Source organism: Capricornis sumatraensis, chromosome 10, assembly GCF_032405125.1.
Source record: "Capricornis sumatraensis isolate serow.1 chromosome 10, serow.2, whole genome shotgun sequence".
NCBI lineage: Eukaryota > Metazoa > Chordata > Mammalia > Artiodactyla > Bovidae > Capricornis > Capricornis sumatraensis.
In genome coordinates, this window is record NC_091078.1 from 90448670 (window position 1) to 90466343 (window position 17674).

A 17674-nucleotide genomic window follows, 5' to 3' on the forward strand; every position below is an offset into this window, starting at 1 on the left:
CTTATTATGTTGTTTAGGTTTGTCATAGCTTTCATTTCAAGGAGCAAGTGTCTTTTAATTTTGTGTCTGCAGTCACCATCTGTGGTTATTTTGGAGGCCAAGAAAATAAAGCCTGTCACTGTTTCACTTTTTCCCCATCTATATGCCATGGGACTGGATGTAATGGGACTGGGACTGGATAGGACTGAATGTCATGATCTTAGGTTTTTGAATGCTGAATTTTAAGCCAGCTTTTTCACTCTCCTTTTTCACCCTCATCAAGAGGCTTTTTAGTTCCTCTATACTTTTTGCCATTAGAGTGGAACCATCTGCATATGTGAGGTTGATATTTCTCCTGGCAATCTTGATTCCAGCTTGTGATTCATCCAGCCCAGCATTTCACATGATGTACTCTACATATAAGTTAAATAAGCAGGGTGAAAATATACAGCCCCAGCATTTCACATGATGTACTCTGCATATAAGTTAATTAAGCAGGGTGACAATATACAGCCTTATCTACTTTCCCAGTTTTGAACTTGTCTGTTGTTTCATGTCTGGTTCTAATTTTTGCTTCTTGACCTGCATACAGGTTTATTAGGAGACAGGTAAGGTGATCTGTTGTTCCCATTTCTTTAAGAATTTTCCACAATTTGCTGTGACCCACATAGTCGAAGGCTTTAGCATAGTCAATGAAGCAGAAGTAGATGTTTGTCTGGAATTCCCTTGCTTTTTCAGTGACCCAATGGATGTTGGTTCCTCTACTTTTTCTAAACCTGGCTTGTATATTTGAAAGTTCTTGGTTCATGTATTGTTGAAGCCTAACTTGAAGGATTTTGAGCATTACCTTGTTAACATGTGAAATGAGCATAACATTCTTTGGCCATATCTTTATTTGGTATTGGAATGAAAACGGACCTTTTCCAGTCCTGTGGCCACTGCTGAGTTTTCCAAATTTGCTGGCATATTGAGTGGAACACTTTAACAGCATCATCTTTTAGGATTTGCACTAGCTCAACTGGAATTCCATCACCTCCACTAGCTTTGTTCATGGTAATGCCTCCTAAGGCCCACTTGACTTCACATTCCAGGATATCTGGCTCTAGATGAGTGATCACAGCATCATGATTATCTGGGTCAATATGACCTTTTTTTTTTCATATAGTTCTTCTTTGTATTCTTTCCACCTCTTCTTAATCTTTTCTGCTTTGGTTAAGTCTTTGATCTTTATGTCTTTTATTGTGCCCATCTTTACATGAAGTGTTTCCTTGATCTCCAGTTTTCTTGACAAGATATCTAGTCTTTCCCATTCTATCATTTTCCTCTGTTTCTTCGCATTGTTCAATTAAGAAGGCTTCTTATCTCTCCTTGCTATTCTCTGGAACTCTGCAGTCAGTTATGTATATCTTTTCCTTTCTCCTTTGCTTTTAGCTTCTCTTCTCTCAGCTATTTGTGAGGCCTCCTCAGACAACCACTTTGCCTTCTTGCATTTCTTTTTTGAGGGATGGTTTTGATCATCACCTCCTGTATAGTGTTACGAACCTCCGTCCATATTTCTTCAGTTACTCTGTCTACCAGATCTAAGCTTTTGAATCTAGTTGTCACCTCACTATCTAATCATAGGGATTTGATTTAGGTCACAAATGGCCCTTTTCCCCATTTTCTTTGATTTAAGCCTTAATTTTGCAATAAGAATTATTGGAGTCACTTAACTTATTGTTTCTGTCTCCAGAGTACCTCATGAAGTTGCAGTCAAGCTGCTCTGTAAGGCCGCAGGCATCTGAAGGCTTCACTAAGTTTGGCCAATCCATTTCTACGATGATTCATTCATCTGACTGTTGGCAGGAGGCCTCAGTTTCATGTTGTATGGGCCTCTCTATAGGTTTCAGGTTAAATGTCCTTATGGCGTGATAGCTGGCTTCTCCCAGAGTGAGTGACCCAAGAATGTAAGCAAGATGAATGCCATGATGTCTTTTATGATGAAGCCTCAGAAGTCATACTTGTTACTTCTACTGTATTCTTTTTGTTGGAACTGAGTTATTAAGTCCCGTCTTCAGGCACTACACGTTAAGATATTTAAGCTTCAACTTATAAAGGGAATATAAAAAATTTGTGAACATATTTTAAACTACCACACAAAGATTTGGTGTTTCTTTTTTTTCTGAGATTGCTAGGTTGATTATTTTTAATTTATTTAATTTATTTTAAATTGGAGAATAATTGCTTTACAATGTTGGTTTCTGTCATACAATAGTGTATACATATGTCCCCTCCCTCTTTTTGAAGATATTCTAGACTAGGGGTTGACAAGCTTTCTGTAAAAGGCCAGATAGGATTTTAAATATTTCTTGCTTTGTGAGGCCATTTTGTCTCTGTTATAACTGCTCAACTCTGCCGGGAAATGAAACCATATGAAAGCAACCATACACAGTATGTAAGTGAATGGATATAATAGTATTTCAGTAAAACTTTATTTACCAAGATAGATGGTGGGCTGATGGGCTGTAGTCTGCTGATTTCTACTGATAAAGAGATGAAAAGGGTAGAGGATTATTCTAAGCAGAAGAAAGAGTGTTTCAGAAAGAACATAATTGTTGTGTATTTAAGAGTATAAAGATTGCAAAAAAAAAAAAAGAGGTCTTTCTCATGTACTAGAAAGTTTACTCTAAAATTGTTAATAGTAGAAAAATAATAGAAAACATATTTACACCTACAAATTCTGAAGTCATAAATATTATTGAGATTGGAAACTAAAATTCAAAGCTTTGTACAGTGTGGACAGCTGTCATTTATGTAAATGAGAAAACAATGAATTCTATTGTTAGATTTCACTATTTATGAGGACATTCATATGTAATAAATGCATAGAACATGCATGAGAAGGATAGACACCAACTTTAGATGATGGTTTCTCTCTAGAAGTGTGGAAATGGTGAAGGTTGACTTAGGTGAAGGGGCTTAGTTTCTGTTGTATTTCTGGCTTAAAAATTTTTTATAAATAGAAGTACCTGCAGCATAAAATTTGCCACTTTAACTGTCCTTAAGTTTACAGTTCAGTAGTATTAAGTATATCCACATTGTTGTGCAACCGATCTCCAGAACTTTTCCATTTTGCAAAATCGAAGCTCTATACCTGTTAAACAACTCTGCATTTCCCCTGCCCTCAGTCCCTGGCAATGATCAGTCTACTTTTTGTTTCTATGAGTTTGACTGTTGTTGATGGCTCTTATAAATGAGATCATACAGTATTTGCTTTTTGGAACTGCTTTATTTCACTAAGCATAATATCCTCAAATTTCATCCAAGTTGTAATAGGTGGATGAATCATCTTATATCCTTTTAAAGCTGAGTAATACAATGTATATATATACACCATATTTGATTATTCATCCATCTGTTGAAAGAGAGTTCAGTTGCTTCCACCTTTTGGCTCTTCTGATAATGCTTCTGTGAACATGGATGTACAAATCTAAAACAGAGTTTTGATGAAATAAATGATCAGTAAATAATTGTGCAATATAGTAGCCTGAGTAAATCTTATAGCCTAAGGGTCTTTTTTTTCCCTTCCATTCTCCCACAGCACATTTCAGTCAATTTTTACTCACACTATCCACCAAAGCTACTCTAGTCAGGGTTATTAATGTTCTATGTGTTGCTGAGTCCTATGACCATTCCTCTGACCTCATTCTATTAACTGCTCAGCAGCAGTTGATAAGGCAATCATTCCTACATCCTGTGTTTATTTTCTCCACTTGATTTCCAGGATACTACTCTCCTTGTTCTCCTCCTACCTCTCTTGGTATTTTTTCCTCAGTCTTCTTTGCTGGTTCCTCCTCACTTCTGAGACCCCTTAATGTTGGATTGCCCCTGGGCTCAGTCCTATGATTTCTCCTCTCTTCTCTATGCTTAGTCCCTAGTTGATTTTATCTAGGCTCCTAGCATTAAGTGCTATGTATTCACTGATATCAAATTTGTAATTGTAGCTTTTACTTGTCCCTTCAAATCCAGCTTATCTATTCAACTGCCTACTTAGCATCTCCGCCTGAATGTTTAATAGCATCACAGACTTAACACATGCAAAACCCAACTTTTGATTCCTGTAACTCCCACTTCTCCCTAGTTTTGTCTGTCTTGGTATGCCTTGAAGCCACACTTTACTTTTCTCTTTCTGTAGTCCCAGGCAGTCTATCATGAAATCAAGTGAGCTTCACTTTCAAAGCATATCCAAACTCAATTCATTGCCATAACCTTTACTCTGTCATTGTAGTCCAAGACTCTTTTGTCTGTTGCTGGGTTTTTTCCAGTTTCTTCTACTAGGCCCTATGATTTTTCTCTTACCTCCCTCCTCAATCCAAAGCCACACTTCAGTTCAGCAGCTGGAGGAATCCTTTAAGAATATGCATCATATCCATATCATGGTTTGTCTTTTCCCAGAAACTTCCAGTGGTTCCCCATTTTCCTCAGAGTGAAACTAGTATCAATACAGTGGACTCTAAATATATACCTATCTTCCCATCATCCCCTACCCCTGAACTCTGACCTACCACTTTCCCTATCCCTTATGTAGTTGTAGGCAGGTACACAAGCATTTGCTCTTTATTACCTCTGCCTGGAATATCTGCATAACTGGTTCCCTCATTTCCTTTAGATTTTTGTTCATATTTCACTTTTTCCTGAAACTTTCCCTAATCACCCAATTTAAAATGGCTCAGCTCTCAAAGGTCCTGCTGCACCTTCGTGACTTATTTTTACAACACTTATGACAAACTGTTTTGGTCACCTTTTTAAACTGTTATGCCTCTCTTCTATTGGAATTTGAAGTGAAAAAACAGAGGGGCTGGGATGTTTTTCTGCTTGGTTTACTGCTATATTATCTATATCCTTTATATCAAATTATTTTTTGTATGTATGAATCTGCTGTATCTTAAGACTGACGAGTTGATGTTGAGATTATTGAGTTTCTTTCCTGTTGGTTTCTCCAACTGGTTTTATTCCTTAAAAGTGGCAATTAAAAGATACAGCTTCAGAATATTCTGCACCCTTCCTTGAAATTTGAGAATGCTTGTAAATGCTTTCATGGGACATCTGGGGGTAGATAATAAAAGGCCATGAAGTCTCTGGCTTATTTCTTGGAATCTTTGCACTTCAGTATAAGAGGTTGGAAGACCCTGGGGCTGCCATGCTGTGAGGAAGTCCAAGTCACACGGAGAGGCCATATATAGTTGCTCAGATTTAGAATTTCAGGTAAACCTGGCCTTCAAGTCATTTTCTAGCCGAGAAGACATACGGGTGAAGAAGCCATCTTGGAAGTGGATCCACCAGCTGCAACTGTTTTAATGCTCTAATACCATACTTTAAAAATCAGCCTTCCTTGCTCTGCCTATTATGAGTTTCTGACCCAGAATTCATGAGCATAATAAAATGGTGGTGATTGGACACCACTAAATTTGGGGTGATTTTTTACACGGCAGTGGATTACCAGAATGGTAAGGTGGAAAGTCCAGATACAAATAGTAAATTACTTTTGGATAGAAAGTTAAGTTTTGAATTTTTTTTTGTTTGCCAAAGAAAGTATATGGTATATGCAGACATTATCCTGTCAGGCTCATCTTGGATGCTAGTGTCCATCCAGATTAACTCACTAGACTGTAGATTCTCATTAACTGCCAAGAAATGTCATCCTGATGAACCACTTGAGATTTCATGCTCAAAATTCCGGGTTCTTGTTATATTTCCATGTTGATTACCTGGAGGAGCTGGCAGTTTTATACCAGCTAAGGCCAGCCTAGTCATCAGATTATAGAAAAATAACCTCAGTATCAGTGTCACAGTGAAATAGCCAATTTTCTTCTTTTTATTGATTTTGAAATGAGAATGGGTGTGATTAGAATTATCCACCAGAGATCAACTTTTTAGAATCAGCTGCTATTGAAAATCTGGATGTTCTCAGATCTGCAAGGCCAATAGAAACTCACTCATAAAGCTTCTTTTGCTCATAAGAAAGGGGAACATGACCAAGGTCTCAGGCTAGGACTGGACAGGGTCCTGACTGTCCATCCCCATGAAGTGCACTTTTTTCTCATTAAGTGGTTTTTAGCCTGTAGTATGGCTCAAAGATGAACTTCTTGGGTGCTGGACTAGGCTCTGTGAACCAGCTGAAATGATACAGCGTTTTGTTGGTGTATGCTTCTGTATCAATTTCTGGGGATAATCCATAGCTTCTGACTGATTCTTACAGAAATCAGTGACCCAGAAAAGCATAGGAACCGCTGAACTTAATGTTTCAATATTGTCATTTAAAAGCTTATCAGTTCAGTTCAGTTTAGTCGCTCAGTCATGTCTGACTCTTTGCAACCCTATGAATTGCAGCACGCCAAGCCTCCCTGTCCATCAACAACTCCCAGAGCTTACTCAAACTCATGTCCATTGAGTCGGTGATGCCATCCAACCATCTCATCCTCTGTCGTCCCCTTTTCCTCCTGCCTCCAATCCCTCCCACCATCAGGGTCTTTTCCATTCAGTCAACTCTTTGCATGAGGTGGCCAAAGTATTGGAGTTTCAGCTTCAGCATCAGTCCTTCCAATGAACACCCAGGACTGATCTCCTTTAGGATGGACTGGTTGGATCTCCTTGCAGTCCAAGGGACTCTCAAGAGTCTTCTCCAACACCACAGTTCAAAAGCATCAATTCTTTGGCACTCAGCTTTCTTCACAGTCCAATTCTCATATCCATACATGACCACTGGAAAAACCAGAGCCTTGACTAGACGGACCTCTGTTGGCAAAGTAATGTCTCTGCTTTTGAATATGCTGTCTAGGTTGGTCATAACTTTCCTTCCAAGGAGTAAGCGTCTTTTAATTTCACGGCTGCAGTCACCATCTGCAGTGATTTTGGAGCTCAGAAAAATAAAGTCTGACACTGTTTCCCCATCTATTTGCCATGAAGTGATGGGACCAGATGCCATGATCTTCGTTTTCTGAATGTTGAGCTTTAAGCCAGCTTTTTCACTCTCCTCTTTCACTTTAAAAACTTATAGAGTACTACCAATGGTATTTTTTACAGAGCTAGAACAAAGAATTTTACAGTTTGTATGGGAATACAAAAAACCTTGAATAGCCAAAGCAATCTTGAGAAAGAAGAATGGAACTGGAGGAATCAACCTGCCTGACTTCAGGCTCTACTACAAAGCCACGGTCATCATACAGTTTGGTACTGGCACAAAGACAGAAATATAGATCAATGGAACAAAATAGAAAGCCCAGAGATAAATCCACACACCTCTGGACACCTTATCTTTGACAAAGGAGGCAAGAATATACAATGGAGAAAAGACAACCTCTTTAACAACTGGTGCTGGGAAAACTGGTCAACCGCTAGTAAAAGAATGAAACTAGAACACTTTCTAACACCATACACAAAAATAAACTCAAAATAGATTAAAGATCTAAATGTAAGACCAGAAACTATAAAACTCCTAGAGAAGAACATAGCTAAACACTCTCCGACATAAATCACAGCAGGATCCTTTATGACTCACCTCCCAGAATATTGGAAATAAAAACAAAAATAAACAAATGGGACCTAATTAAAAGCTTCTGCACAACAAAGGAAACTATAAGCAAAGTGAAAAGATAGCCTTCAGAATGGGAGAAAATAATAGCAAATGAAGCAACTGACAAAGAATTAATCTCAAAAATATATAAGCAACTCCTGCAGCTCAATTCCAGAAAAGTAAACGACCCAATCAAAAAATGGACCAAAGAACTAAGCAGACATTTCTCCAAAGAAGACATACAGATGGCTAACAAACACATGAAAAGATGCTCAACATCACACATTATCAGAGAAATGCAAATCAAAACCACAATGAGGTACCATTTCATGCCAGTCAGAATGGCTGCAATCCAAAAGTCTACAAGCAATAAGTGCTGGAGAGGGTGTGGAGAAAAGGGAACCCTCTTACACTGTTGGTGGGAATGCAAACTAGTACAGCCACTATGGAGAAGAGTGTGGAGATTCCTTAAAAAACTGGAAATAGAGTAAGTAAAATCTTATCTTTCCTCATCCCTGTACCCAGATGCTCCTGGGGAACTTCTGTAGTTTATTTAAGATCATTGCCTAATGGGTGCATCTTTCAGATGATTAAGGGTAGTTGGAGCACCAGCAGCCAACTCATCTTACTCTAAGTTTAGAAAAATTTGGCCAGTACTCACATGTTAAAATCACTTTGCAGTAGTTAAAGCATAGAGAGCTGGGATCTCTACATATAAAGGCTGAAAACACTGAGACTAACTTAATACAAACTCATTTTTCATGTGTACCACCATCCAATGTGGGTGTTCAATAGACTTTTCACGTGGCATTTCAGGAACCCAGGTTCCTTTTCTCTTGGGGTTCTGCCATCTTCTTGGGTCTTGTGTTCCTTTAGCAGCAGGCAGAAAAAGAGGGAGAGATGCGGACAGGGTGAGAGATTGCTAAGGCCTTGAGTTCCTCATTGTCACCCATATTCCACTGGCCAGAAATAAGTCACCTGGTCTCACCTGAAACAAGGGTGGTGGTGGTGGCATTTCCTAACAATAGCCCCACGCTAATGAAGAGGAACAAAATCTTTATTGGGCAACTGATCCTTTCTGCTACAATCAGAGTGTGCTTTTTAAGGATCCCAAATCTTAGAGATGAATAGAGTTGCTGAGATGGGACTTTTAGGCAATCTATAAAGTTTTCCCTGTGGCTCAGATGGTAAAGAATCTGTCTGCAATGTGGGAGATCTGGGTTCGATCCCTGGGTTGGAAAGATCCCCAGCAGAAAGGAAAAGTTTCCCACTCCAGTATTCTGTCCTGGAGAATTCCATGGACTGTATAGTCCATGGGATCGCAAAGAGTTGGACCCAACTGAGTGACTTTCACATAAAGTTTTCATGTGGCTCATAATCTTCACTTACCTGACACCTTAAGATTAAGATGATCCTCAAACTGTTGAGTCTGAGTTGATTGAAATATGTTTAAAATAGGAAAATTACAGTTCTTGGGTAATTGGAAATTTTATTTATTTTTTTAAGGAGTGACAGAGAGATTTGGGGCTGGTTTTTGAATGACCTAAATCAAATCCCTTATGATTATACAGTGGAAGTGAGAAATAGATTTAAGGGCCTAGATCTGATAGATAGAGTGCCTGATGAACCATGGAATGAGGTTCGTGCCATTGTACAGGAGACAGGGATCGAGACCATCCCCATGGAAAAGAAATGCAAAAAAGCGAAATGGCTGTCTGGGGAAGGCTTACATATAGCTGTGAAAAGAAGAGAGGTGAAAAGCAAAGGAGAAAAGGAAAGATATAAGCATCTGAATGCAGAGTTCCAGAGAATAGCAAGAAGAGATAAAGTCTTCTTCAGTGATCAATGCAAAGAAATAGAGGAAAAGAACAGAATGGGAAAGACTAGAGATCTCTTCAAGAAAATTAGAGATACCAAGGGAACATTTCATGCAAAGATGGGCTCGATAAGGACAGATGGTATGGACCTAACAGAAGCAGACGATATTAAGAAGAGGTGGCAAGAATACACAGAAAAACTGTACAAAAAAGATCTTTACTACCCAGATAATCATGATGGTGTGATCACTCATCTAGAGCCAGACATCCTGGAATGTGAAGTCAAGTGGGCCTTAGAAAGCATCACTACAAACAAAGCTAGTGGAGGCGATAGAATTGCAGTTGAGCTATTTCAAATCCTGAAAAATGATGCTGTGAAAGTGCTGCACTCAATATGCCAGCAAATTTGGAAAACTCAGCAGTGGCCACAGGACTGGAAAAGGTCAGTTTTCATTCCAATCCCAAAGAAAGGCAATGCCAAAGAATGCTCAAACTACCGCACAATTGCACTCATCTCACATGCTAGTAAAGTAATGCTCAAAATTCTCCAAGCCAGGCTTCAGCAATACGTGAACCGTGAACTTCCAGATGTTCAAGCTGGTTTTAGAAAAGGCAGAGGAACCAGAGATCAAATTCCCAACATCCGCTGGATCATGGAAAAAGCAAGAGAGTTCCAGAAAAACATCTATTTCTGCTCTATTGATTATGCCAAAGCCTTTGATTGTGTGGATCACAATAAACTGTGGAAAATTCTGAAAGAGATGGGAATACCAGACCACCTGACCTGCCTCTTGAGAAATCTGTATGCAGGTCAGGAAGCAACAGTTAGAACTGGACATGAAACAACAGACTGGTTCCAAATAGGAAAAGGAGTACGTCAAGGCTGGATATTGTCACCCTGCTTATTTAACTTATATGCAGAGTACATCATGAGAAATACTGGACTGGAAGAAACACAAGCTGGAATCAAGATTGCTGAGAGAAATATCAATAACCTCAGATATGCAGATGACACCACCGTTACAGCAGAAAGTGAAGAGGAACTAAAAAGCCTCTTGATGAAAGTGAAAGAGGAGAGTGAAAAAGTTGGCTTAAAGCTCAACATTCAGAAAACGAAGATCATGGCATCCAGTCCCATCAACTTCATGGGAAATAGATGGGGAAACAGTGGAAACAGTGTCAGACTTTATTTTTTGGGGGCTCCAAAATCACTGCAGATGGTGATTGCAGCCATGAAATTAAAAGACACTTACTCCTTGGAAGAAAAGTTATGACCAACCTAGATAGTGTATTCAAAGCAGAGACATTACTTTGCTGACTCAGGTCCGTCTAGTGAAGGCTATGGTTTTTCCTGTGGTCATGTATGGATGTGAGAGTTGGACTGTGAAGAAAGCTGAGCGCTGAAGAATTGATGCTTTTGAACTGTGGTGTTGGCGAAGACTCTTGAGAGTCCCTGGGACTGCAAGGAGATCCAACCAGTCCATTCTGAAGGAGATCAGCCCTGGGATTTCTTTGGAAGGAATGATGCTAAAGCTGAAACTCCAGTACTTTGGCCACGTCATGAGAAGAGTTGACTCATTGGAAAAGACTCTGATGCTGGGAGGGATTGGGGGCAGGGGGAAAAGGGGACGACAGAGGATGAGATGGCTGGATGGCATCACTGACTCGATGGACGTGAGTCTGAGTGACCTCTGGGAGATGGTGATGGACAGGGAGGCCTGGCGTGCTGCAATTCACGGGGTCACAAAGAGTTGGACGCAACTGAACTGATCATAGGACTTGTATAGTCGTAGCAAAGAGAACTCTGTTTTCATTTTTGCAAAACTATTGCTACAAGTTTAGCTTTGTTATTGCATATTTGCCCTTAAGAATTTTTTCATGCTTGGTAGAAGTTTTAACGGAACATGTTTTTACCCTAATGGTTTTTATCTTTGTTATGTTGCTTAGTTGCTTCACAATTATTTTTGTGTGTTTTATACAAGCTTAACTTCTCTCCTCAAATTATCTTATGATTTTTATTCTGAAACTTTAGTGGCTATGGTATGAAATTATGAATTTCATTCTCAGTTTTTTTCATTAAGATACTTTTGATACCACATGTTATCAGAGTTGTTGACATACCTATGAAACATGTTTCTTCTATGACTTACTATGGAACAGTTTTGACAGGTTACTTACTTTCTGTTTTCTCATCTGTAAAATTTTATTGATCCAGTGAACTCCAACAATCTTAGAAGTAATGTTGAGGGCCAATCGACTTTTTCTTTTTTAAAGGTTGAATTCCTTATGTGATGTATATGATAATATACTGAAACTGGGTTCAGTAATACTTGGACTCATTCCTTACAGAAATATTTTAGGGGGAAAAATGTCCTAATTGATGTTGAGACCATTTTGAATAATGCCCAAGCACCAATTCTAGTTCTTCTCAAATTCAAGGTTGAGAAATAGTTTTGCATAGCTCTGCTGGTTTGTGCCAGTGATGCCTTTGAGGAGAAAATATGCTATAGTCTAGAGGTATAGCAGTAATTCCCCAGTACTGGTCCCTAGACGTATGTACCATGGCCCATGACCATGGTCTTCTTGGGCTGCTGGAAAATAAGAACAAAGTAATAGGATATGGGTGAAAGGTTGCCTGTTTTCTTAACCCTGGAATCCAGGGAAGGATTATCTTTTTCTCTGTGACTCTGTTCTGAAAAATTTCTTTCTTGATGAAATGTTCTTTCTTAATGAAATGGTGATGATAATAGATGTTAGTAATGGTGGAGGTAGGGTTATTTTTAATGTCTTTACTTGGATAAAGCCAGAAATTATATTGGTCCTCTTCTGTAACACTCAAGGTTTTTCTTTTCCTTTTTAAAAATGTTTGTGGTCCAGTGGAGTGTAAAGTCACTCAGTCATGTCTGCCTCTTTGTGACCCATGGATAGCCCGTGGAATTCTCCAGGCCAGAATACTGGAGTGGGTAGCTGTTCCCTTCTCCAAGGTATCTTCCCAACCCAGGGAACATAAAGATCTAGCACTATTCCATGTTGATGTTAAATGACTTTTCTGGAAGCAAATAAATCTTTTAGCATTATCCATAGGGCTTCCCTGGTGGCGCAGCAGTTAAAGCGTCTGCCTGCAATGCAGGAGACCTGGGTTCAATCCCTGGGTTGGGAAGATCCCCTGGAGAAGGAAATGGCAACCCACTCCAGTATTCTTGCCTGGAGAATCTCATGGACAGTCCACAGGGTCAGACACGACTGAGTGACTTTACTTTCACTTTCATAGGTGACATATAATTCAAATAAGTCTTAATGGAATTATTCCATAGGTGAGTAACTGTACCAACAATTTTGACATGTGTAAGCATTTTTATTTATTCCTGTCATTGGCTACTTTCATAAAACTGTTGATAATTATCATTAAGAAAAATAAACTATGAACCTAATAACCTTATCTATTCTCTTTTGCCAAGGCTATCTTTTAGTCTTGATAGACTTTTTTTGGAGACATACAAAAAGTAAGCCTTGAAGCTTATAATTGTAATTACGTTTTTTTGCTTTTTATCTATAAAGAATTTCTTGAGTTTATATCTGGCTTTAACCATTTTTTCTCCCCTTTAACACTATTGATATTAATGTTGGTTTTAATTTCTTGGCATCATGAATGCACAAACACATCACACACAGATGTGATTTTGAGCAAGGATTGAAACTGTAAATTAGGAAGCAAGAGATTCACAGGGTTTCATCAGACCAATTCACTGCAAAAAGTGACACTGTTGTACTGAAAATGTTTTAAATTGCTCATTTCAAACCTGCTTCAGTAGCAAAATACCATGCGTGCAGCAGATTTGCAACCACGTTAGTCATTTTCTTTCCTCTGTTTCCTTGCTGTGTTTGTATCGGGAGCACAGAGTAATGTAATTTAGTAAATTATGATTTGATGGCTGGGCAACAGCCCCAGTGTTGAACAGTATTTGGATTATGATTACTTGCTGGCTTTGTCACAGTTGACATTAATTATTGATGGAAGTTTCAGAAATAGCGCATGTGCCAGGAGCTTTTCACCGGATCGCAAGCTCCAGGCAGCAGGGATGCTAACAAGGGTGGGGGAAGAGGCACCTGTGGCTTGTTTATGTCTGTACACTGTGAGCCTGGACCGGGTGGGCTGAGTGGTACCTGGGCATAAGTCATGGTGTAAGGGAAGGATGAACCGTCAGGCTTATTTCTATCGTGTTCCTCCCCAGGAATTACACCGAAGAAGCCAACTTCAGCCGGAGCCAGCCAAGACGAAGGCTCTCCAGACTGTCATTGAAATGAAGGTAGGAGCTATTCACATTTTTCAAAAACAGCTGTTTCCTTGGAGTTTGTTCTAAACTTGATGGTGACTAACACAAACACATGAAATGGACAGTTGTGTTTTCCTTAGGCACCCTGATGGGTGCTTTTCTTCTGGATTTTTTATTTTTATTTTTTTTTGCCTTCTCGGGTATATTTAATTTATTGGCTCTTTAATGAGGATGCTTTTTCTGGGCAAAAGAATAAAGGGCTCAAGTATCCTTTGGCAGAAAGGAGCTGGCTTCATTTCCAGAGCATAGCCAGTGCTTTCAACCCTAACGGAGGTTTTGTGTGTGCTTTAAAAGTAAATTTCTAAAGCTAGAATAATTCTTTTTTCTTCTCTCCATTCACATGACAATGAAAAGACACCTTGAGAAACTAAGATTTGGCAAAGATAAGTTGTTTTTTGTGCAATGGGGGTGTTAAATAAGTAAAATTATGCTATCAGCAAAATTTACTTTTCAAAGAATAATAACTTTCTTATGACTTCAGTATTTTCTCCTAAGTCTGAAATTAATAATTATTAAATACAAAGTACTCTATTTAACTGGGGGAGCATAGAGATATTTAAAAGAAGCAAAGATCCTCCTGGATGGATTTAGGGCATTTAAAGAATAATGTAGTATATAATGATGACTGAGCCTTTAAGAAACCAATCTTGAAACCCAGTTGCTTTGTCAGTTTATAAAGATTTGAAGTCTTTTACTTTCAGTTTTTGCCCAAAGGCAGCAAATAGTAGAGTATTTCTTGTAAGAATAAATAATTATTGATTTTAGTTCCATGAGGAAAAAAGTTCATGATGATAATGTTTGCAATTTGGATATTTCATGCCTAAGTACAACATTTGAGAGTTTGCTGGTCACTATCTTTCTACAAAAGAATTCTAAAGCTTCCTGATAGGGTAATGATTTTTCTGTCTTGGAACACATTATTTTGGATTGTCTGCCAAAAAATTCCCAAGTCCGGGGGGAAGGAAACTAATACAAGCTACTGAGTTTCTGGCATTACAAGTCTAACTTGAGTTTGTTTTTTTTCCCCTAGTCAATGACAATGTCTTCATCCAAGTGGATTTTTTTTTGGAAATAACGTAGAACATTTACTTTAAGACTTTATGTCCCCTAAGTGAGGTTACATGATTCATGGTACTTATAAATACATTTGCAGCAAATTGATTTGAAAAATATTATCAAAAGCATCAGATGCCAGTAGGGTTAAAAAATAATTGCTAATCTTGGCTCATCTATTCTTTTTGGATTTGCATAATTTTGACTTATTTTGTAAATTGACTATTCTACACTTGTAGGGGAGTATAGAATCTCATAACAGAGATTTCTTCCTCACTTCACATTGGAACCAAACTTGAAACTTGGCTAAGGCTTAAAAAAAGAATAGAAAAGGAAAAAGACAAGACAAAAGATTTTATTTCAGTTTTCTGCAGAGTCATTCAGTCTCCTTTCTACCTACCTCCCCAGTCCCAACACAATTAGTAATAGAAGCTGCTGCTGCTGCTGCTGCTAAGTCACTTCAATCATGTCCGACTCTGTGCGACCCCATAGATGGCAGCCCACCAGGTTCCCCTGTCCCTGGGATTCTCCAGGCAAGAACACTGGAGTGGGTTGCCATTTCCTTCTCCAATACATGAAAGTGAAAAGTGAAAGTGAAGTCGCTCAGTCATGTCCAACTCCTAGCGACCCCATGGACTGCAGCCCACCAGGCTCCTCCGTCCATGGGATTTTCCAGGCAAGAGTACTGGTGTGGGGTGCCATTGCCTTCTCCGCAGTAATAGAAGAGGATGTATATAAAACTATTTCCAAAGCATTCTTTTTTTTTTTTTAAGGAAAGATTGTGTTTCAGAACTCTTTGGAGAAACCAGAAGTGGCATCTCTCCCAGAGTAGTGGTCATTTTCCTGTTAAAGATCTCTGTACAAAGACTATTAGTGCTTTCTTGTGACTTTAAGTATAAAGTCTGTTTGCTCATAGCTTACTCTTTTTAGCATCATATGTTTTATTAGAAAACAAAAAATAGTAATAGGTATTACTATTTAGTAGTGAATTAAAAACACTCCTTTGGGCTATCTAAAAGAAGGCCATATAAAATATGTTTTAAATTATAAAATATAATTTTTAGGGCAAATTCACTCCATATGTTATCAGTAAATTGAGTCCGGAGTTTTGTTTCTATTTAAATGGATGCCAGTGATGCTGATTAGTAGAAGAACACATTTTAGGACAATTGATAATCTATACACTGTCAGGGAACTGAGCCTGGAGTTCTTCTGTTGTCTTTGAATGCCTGTTAATTTACAAAGCACTGCCTTCTGTTTTGTCAGTGGAGAAGTCTGGGTCCCATTAGCATCTATCCTCAGTGTGCATAAATTGAGTTATGGGGGCAGCTGGTAGAAGGTCATCGCCTCGGTCATGTGTGTAAGGTTGTGATGAAGGCTGTGATCTCTTCTGCTTTTGTATATTATGTTTCTGTGAAATGGGAGGGAATATTGGAAACCCATATTTTATAAGCATTAGGGTTGACTACCAAATGTTATGGGGAGGGAGGTGGGAGGGGGGTTCATGTTTGGGAACACATGTAAGAATTAAAGATTTTAAAATTAAAAAAAAAAACAAAACTAATAGGTGTAACTTGAGACAGGGTTGTATTTTAATTTAAACACCTTTGGATAAAGGTGTCATATACTACCTTGGCAAAACCTGAAGTTAAAAGGAGCTTTCCTGGAGTCAGTTGGACATTTAGTTTTGGAGAGGTGACATGAATTAAGGGTTTAGAAGCTACCCCTACTTTTCTCTTAGTTCTTAAAGAAACTGAGGATGAAATTATGAGTCTTCATCTTCTCCAAAAATATACATCAACTCAGAAAGTTGTTATGAAAATCTGTGAAATCTTGCCCTAATTAGAGCTCTTTTAGAGCCACAGTCTGGTAGTTCTAGTAGATGTCTATATACCTCTGTGGGCTTTTAGAGTTGTGAAAAGACATCTCTGTGGGGGAGGGCCATCTGCATACACCGAAGTGGGGGCAATTCTCTTCCAGCCATCACAACTGCTGTCAGCCAGTTCAGTCAGGGGGGCTAAAGTCACCTGAATAAATATGAAAGGAAGCAAAGTAAATGAAGTTATTTGTGGTTTATCTTCTTGCAGGAAGCTCCAAGTGTTAATTTTGATCCTGATTTGGTCTGGCAGGTATGTTCCAGGTTTGCACTTAGAACATTGTGTCTTTCAGAAAAATTAGTGTTCCTGTAGATGTTGCAGTGCTCCTCCTTTTCTTGCTTTTGTGACTAAAGATTCTTTACTAAGTTTCCCTTTCCTGCTCTTATGGAGAACAGTTAAAAATGTAGTTAAATGATTTGTTCCCCCTCTTTTCTTTTAATTCCTTGAATGTGTTTTAACCTACTTCTATTATAAATTTGACATGTCATAAACGTGACATTCAAAAGTTTCACTTTCTTGGGTTCATTCATAAAGCTGTATCTAGTGTTTTTTTTTTTTTAAATGAAAATGAATTATAGTAGCAACAGTACTTGTCAGATAATCTCTGTTTTTTTTCTTTGTTAGTTAAAACTTCTAAGTGAATGAAAATCTAATTTAAAATGGTTAAAGCCTAAAGGAAATGTATTGACTCATATAACTGGGAAAAACAAGATATTGTTCAGGAATAGCTTGCTCCTGGGGCTCAAAGATGTTAACAGATTCCATTTTCTCTCATTCAATATCTCATTTTAGGTTTCTTCATGTAAGTCTGTTTTCAGACAGCCCCTTTGTGTGTGTCTGAGCAAAGTGGCTGCAGCATCTCCAACAGTCACAGATGGAAGGGATAGGGAGAAGACTGTGTTTTTAAAAAATGCAAAAAAAAAAAAAAAAAGGAAAAACAACCAACCCTAGAATAATAACAATTACTGAGATGGAACATAAAATTTCACTCAAAATTTAACAACTGAGGCTGTAAGAAAAAACTTGAAATTCTCTAAATTCCATTAGCTTAATAAATTAGAT

The 17674-nt window shown here is 38.4% G+C and overlaps 1 protein-coding gene across 1 annotated transcript in view; it reads left to right on the forward strand.

Annotated features, from left to right (window-relative positions):
- The window catches only part of ERC2 (ELKS/RAB6-interacting/CAST family member 2), a 773878-nt gene that overhangs the window by 254836 nt on the left and 501368 nt on the right, over positions 1–17674 (forward strand). Inside the window, exon 3 of the mRNA XM_068983117.1 lies at positions 13581–13655. Within this exon, the coding sequence (XP_068839218.1) occupies positions 13581–13655 (75 nt within the window). The remainder of the gene's footprint in view (positions 1–13580; positions 13656–17674) is intronic.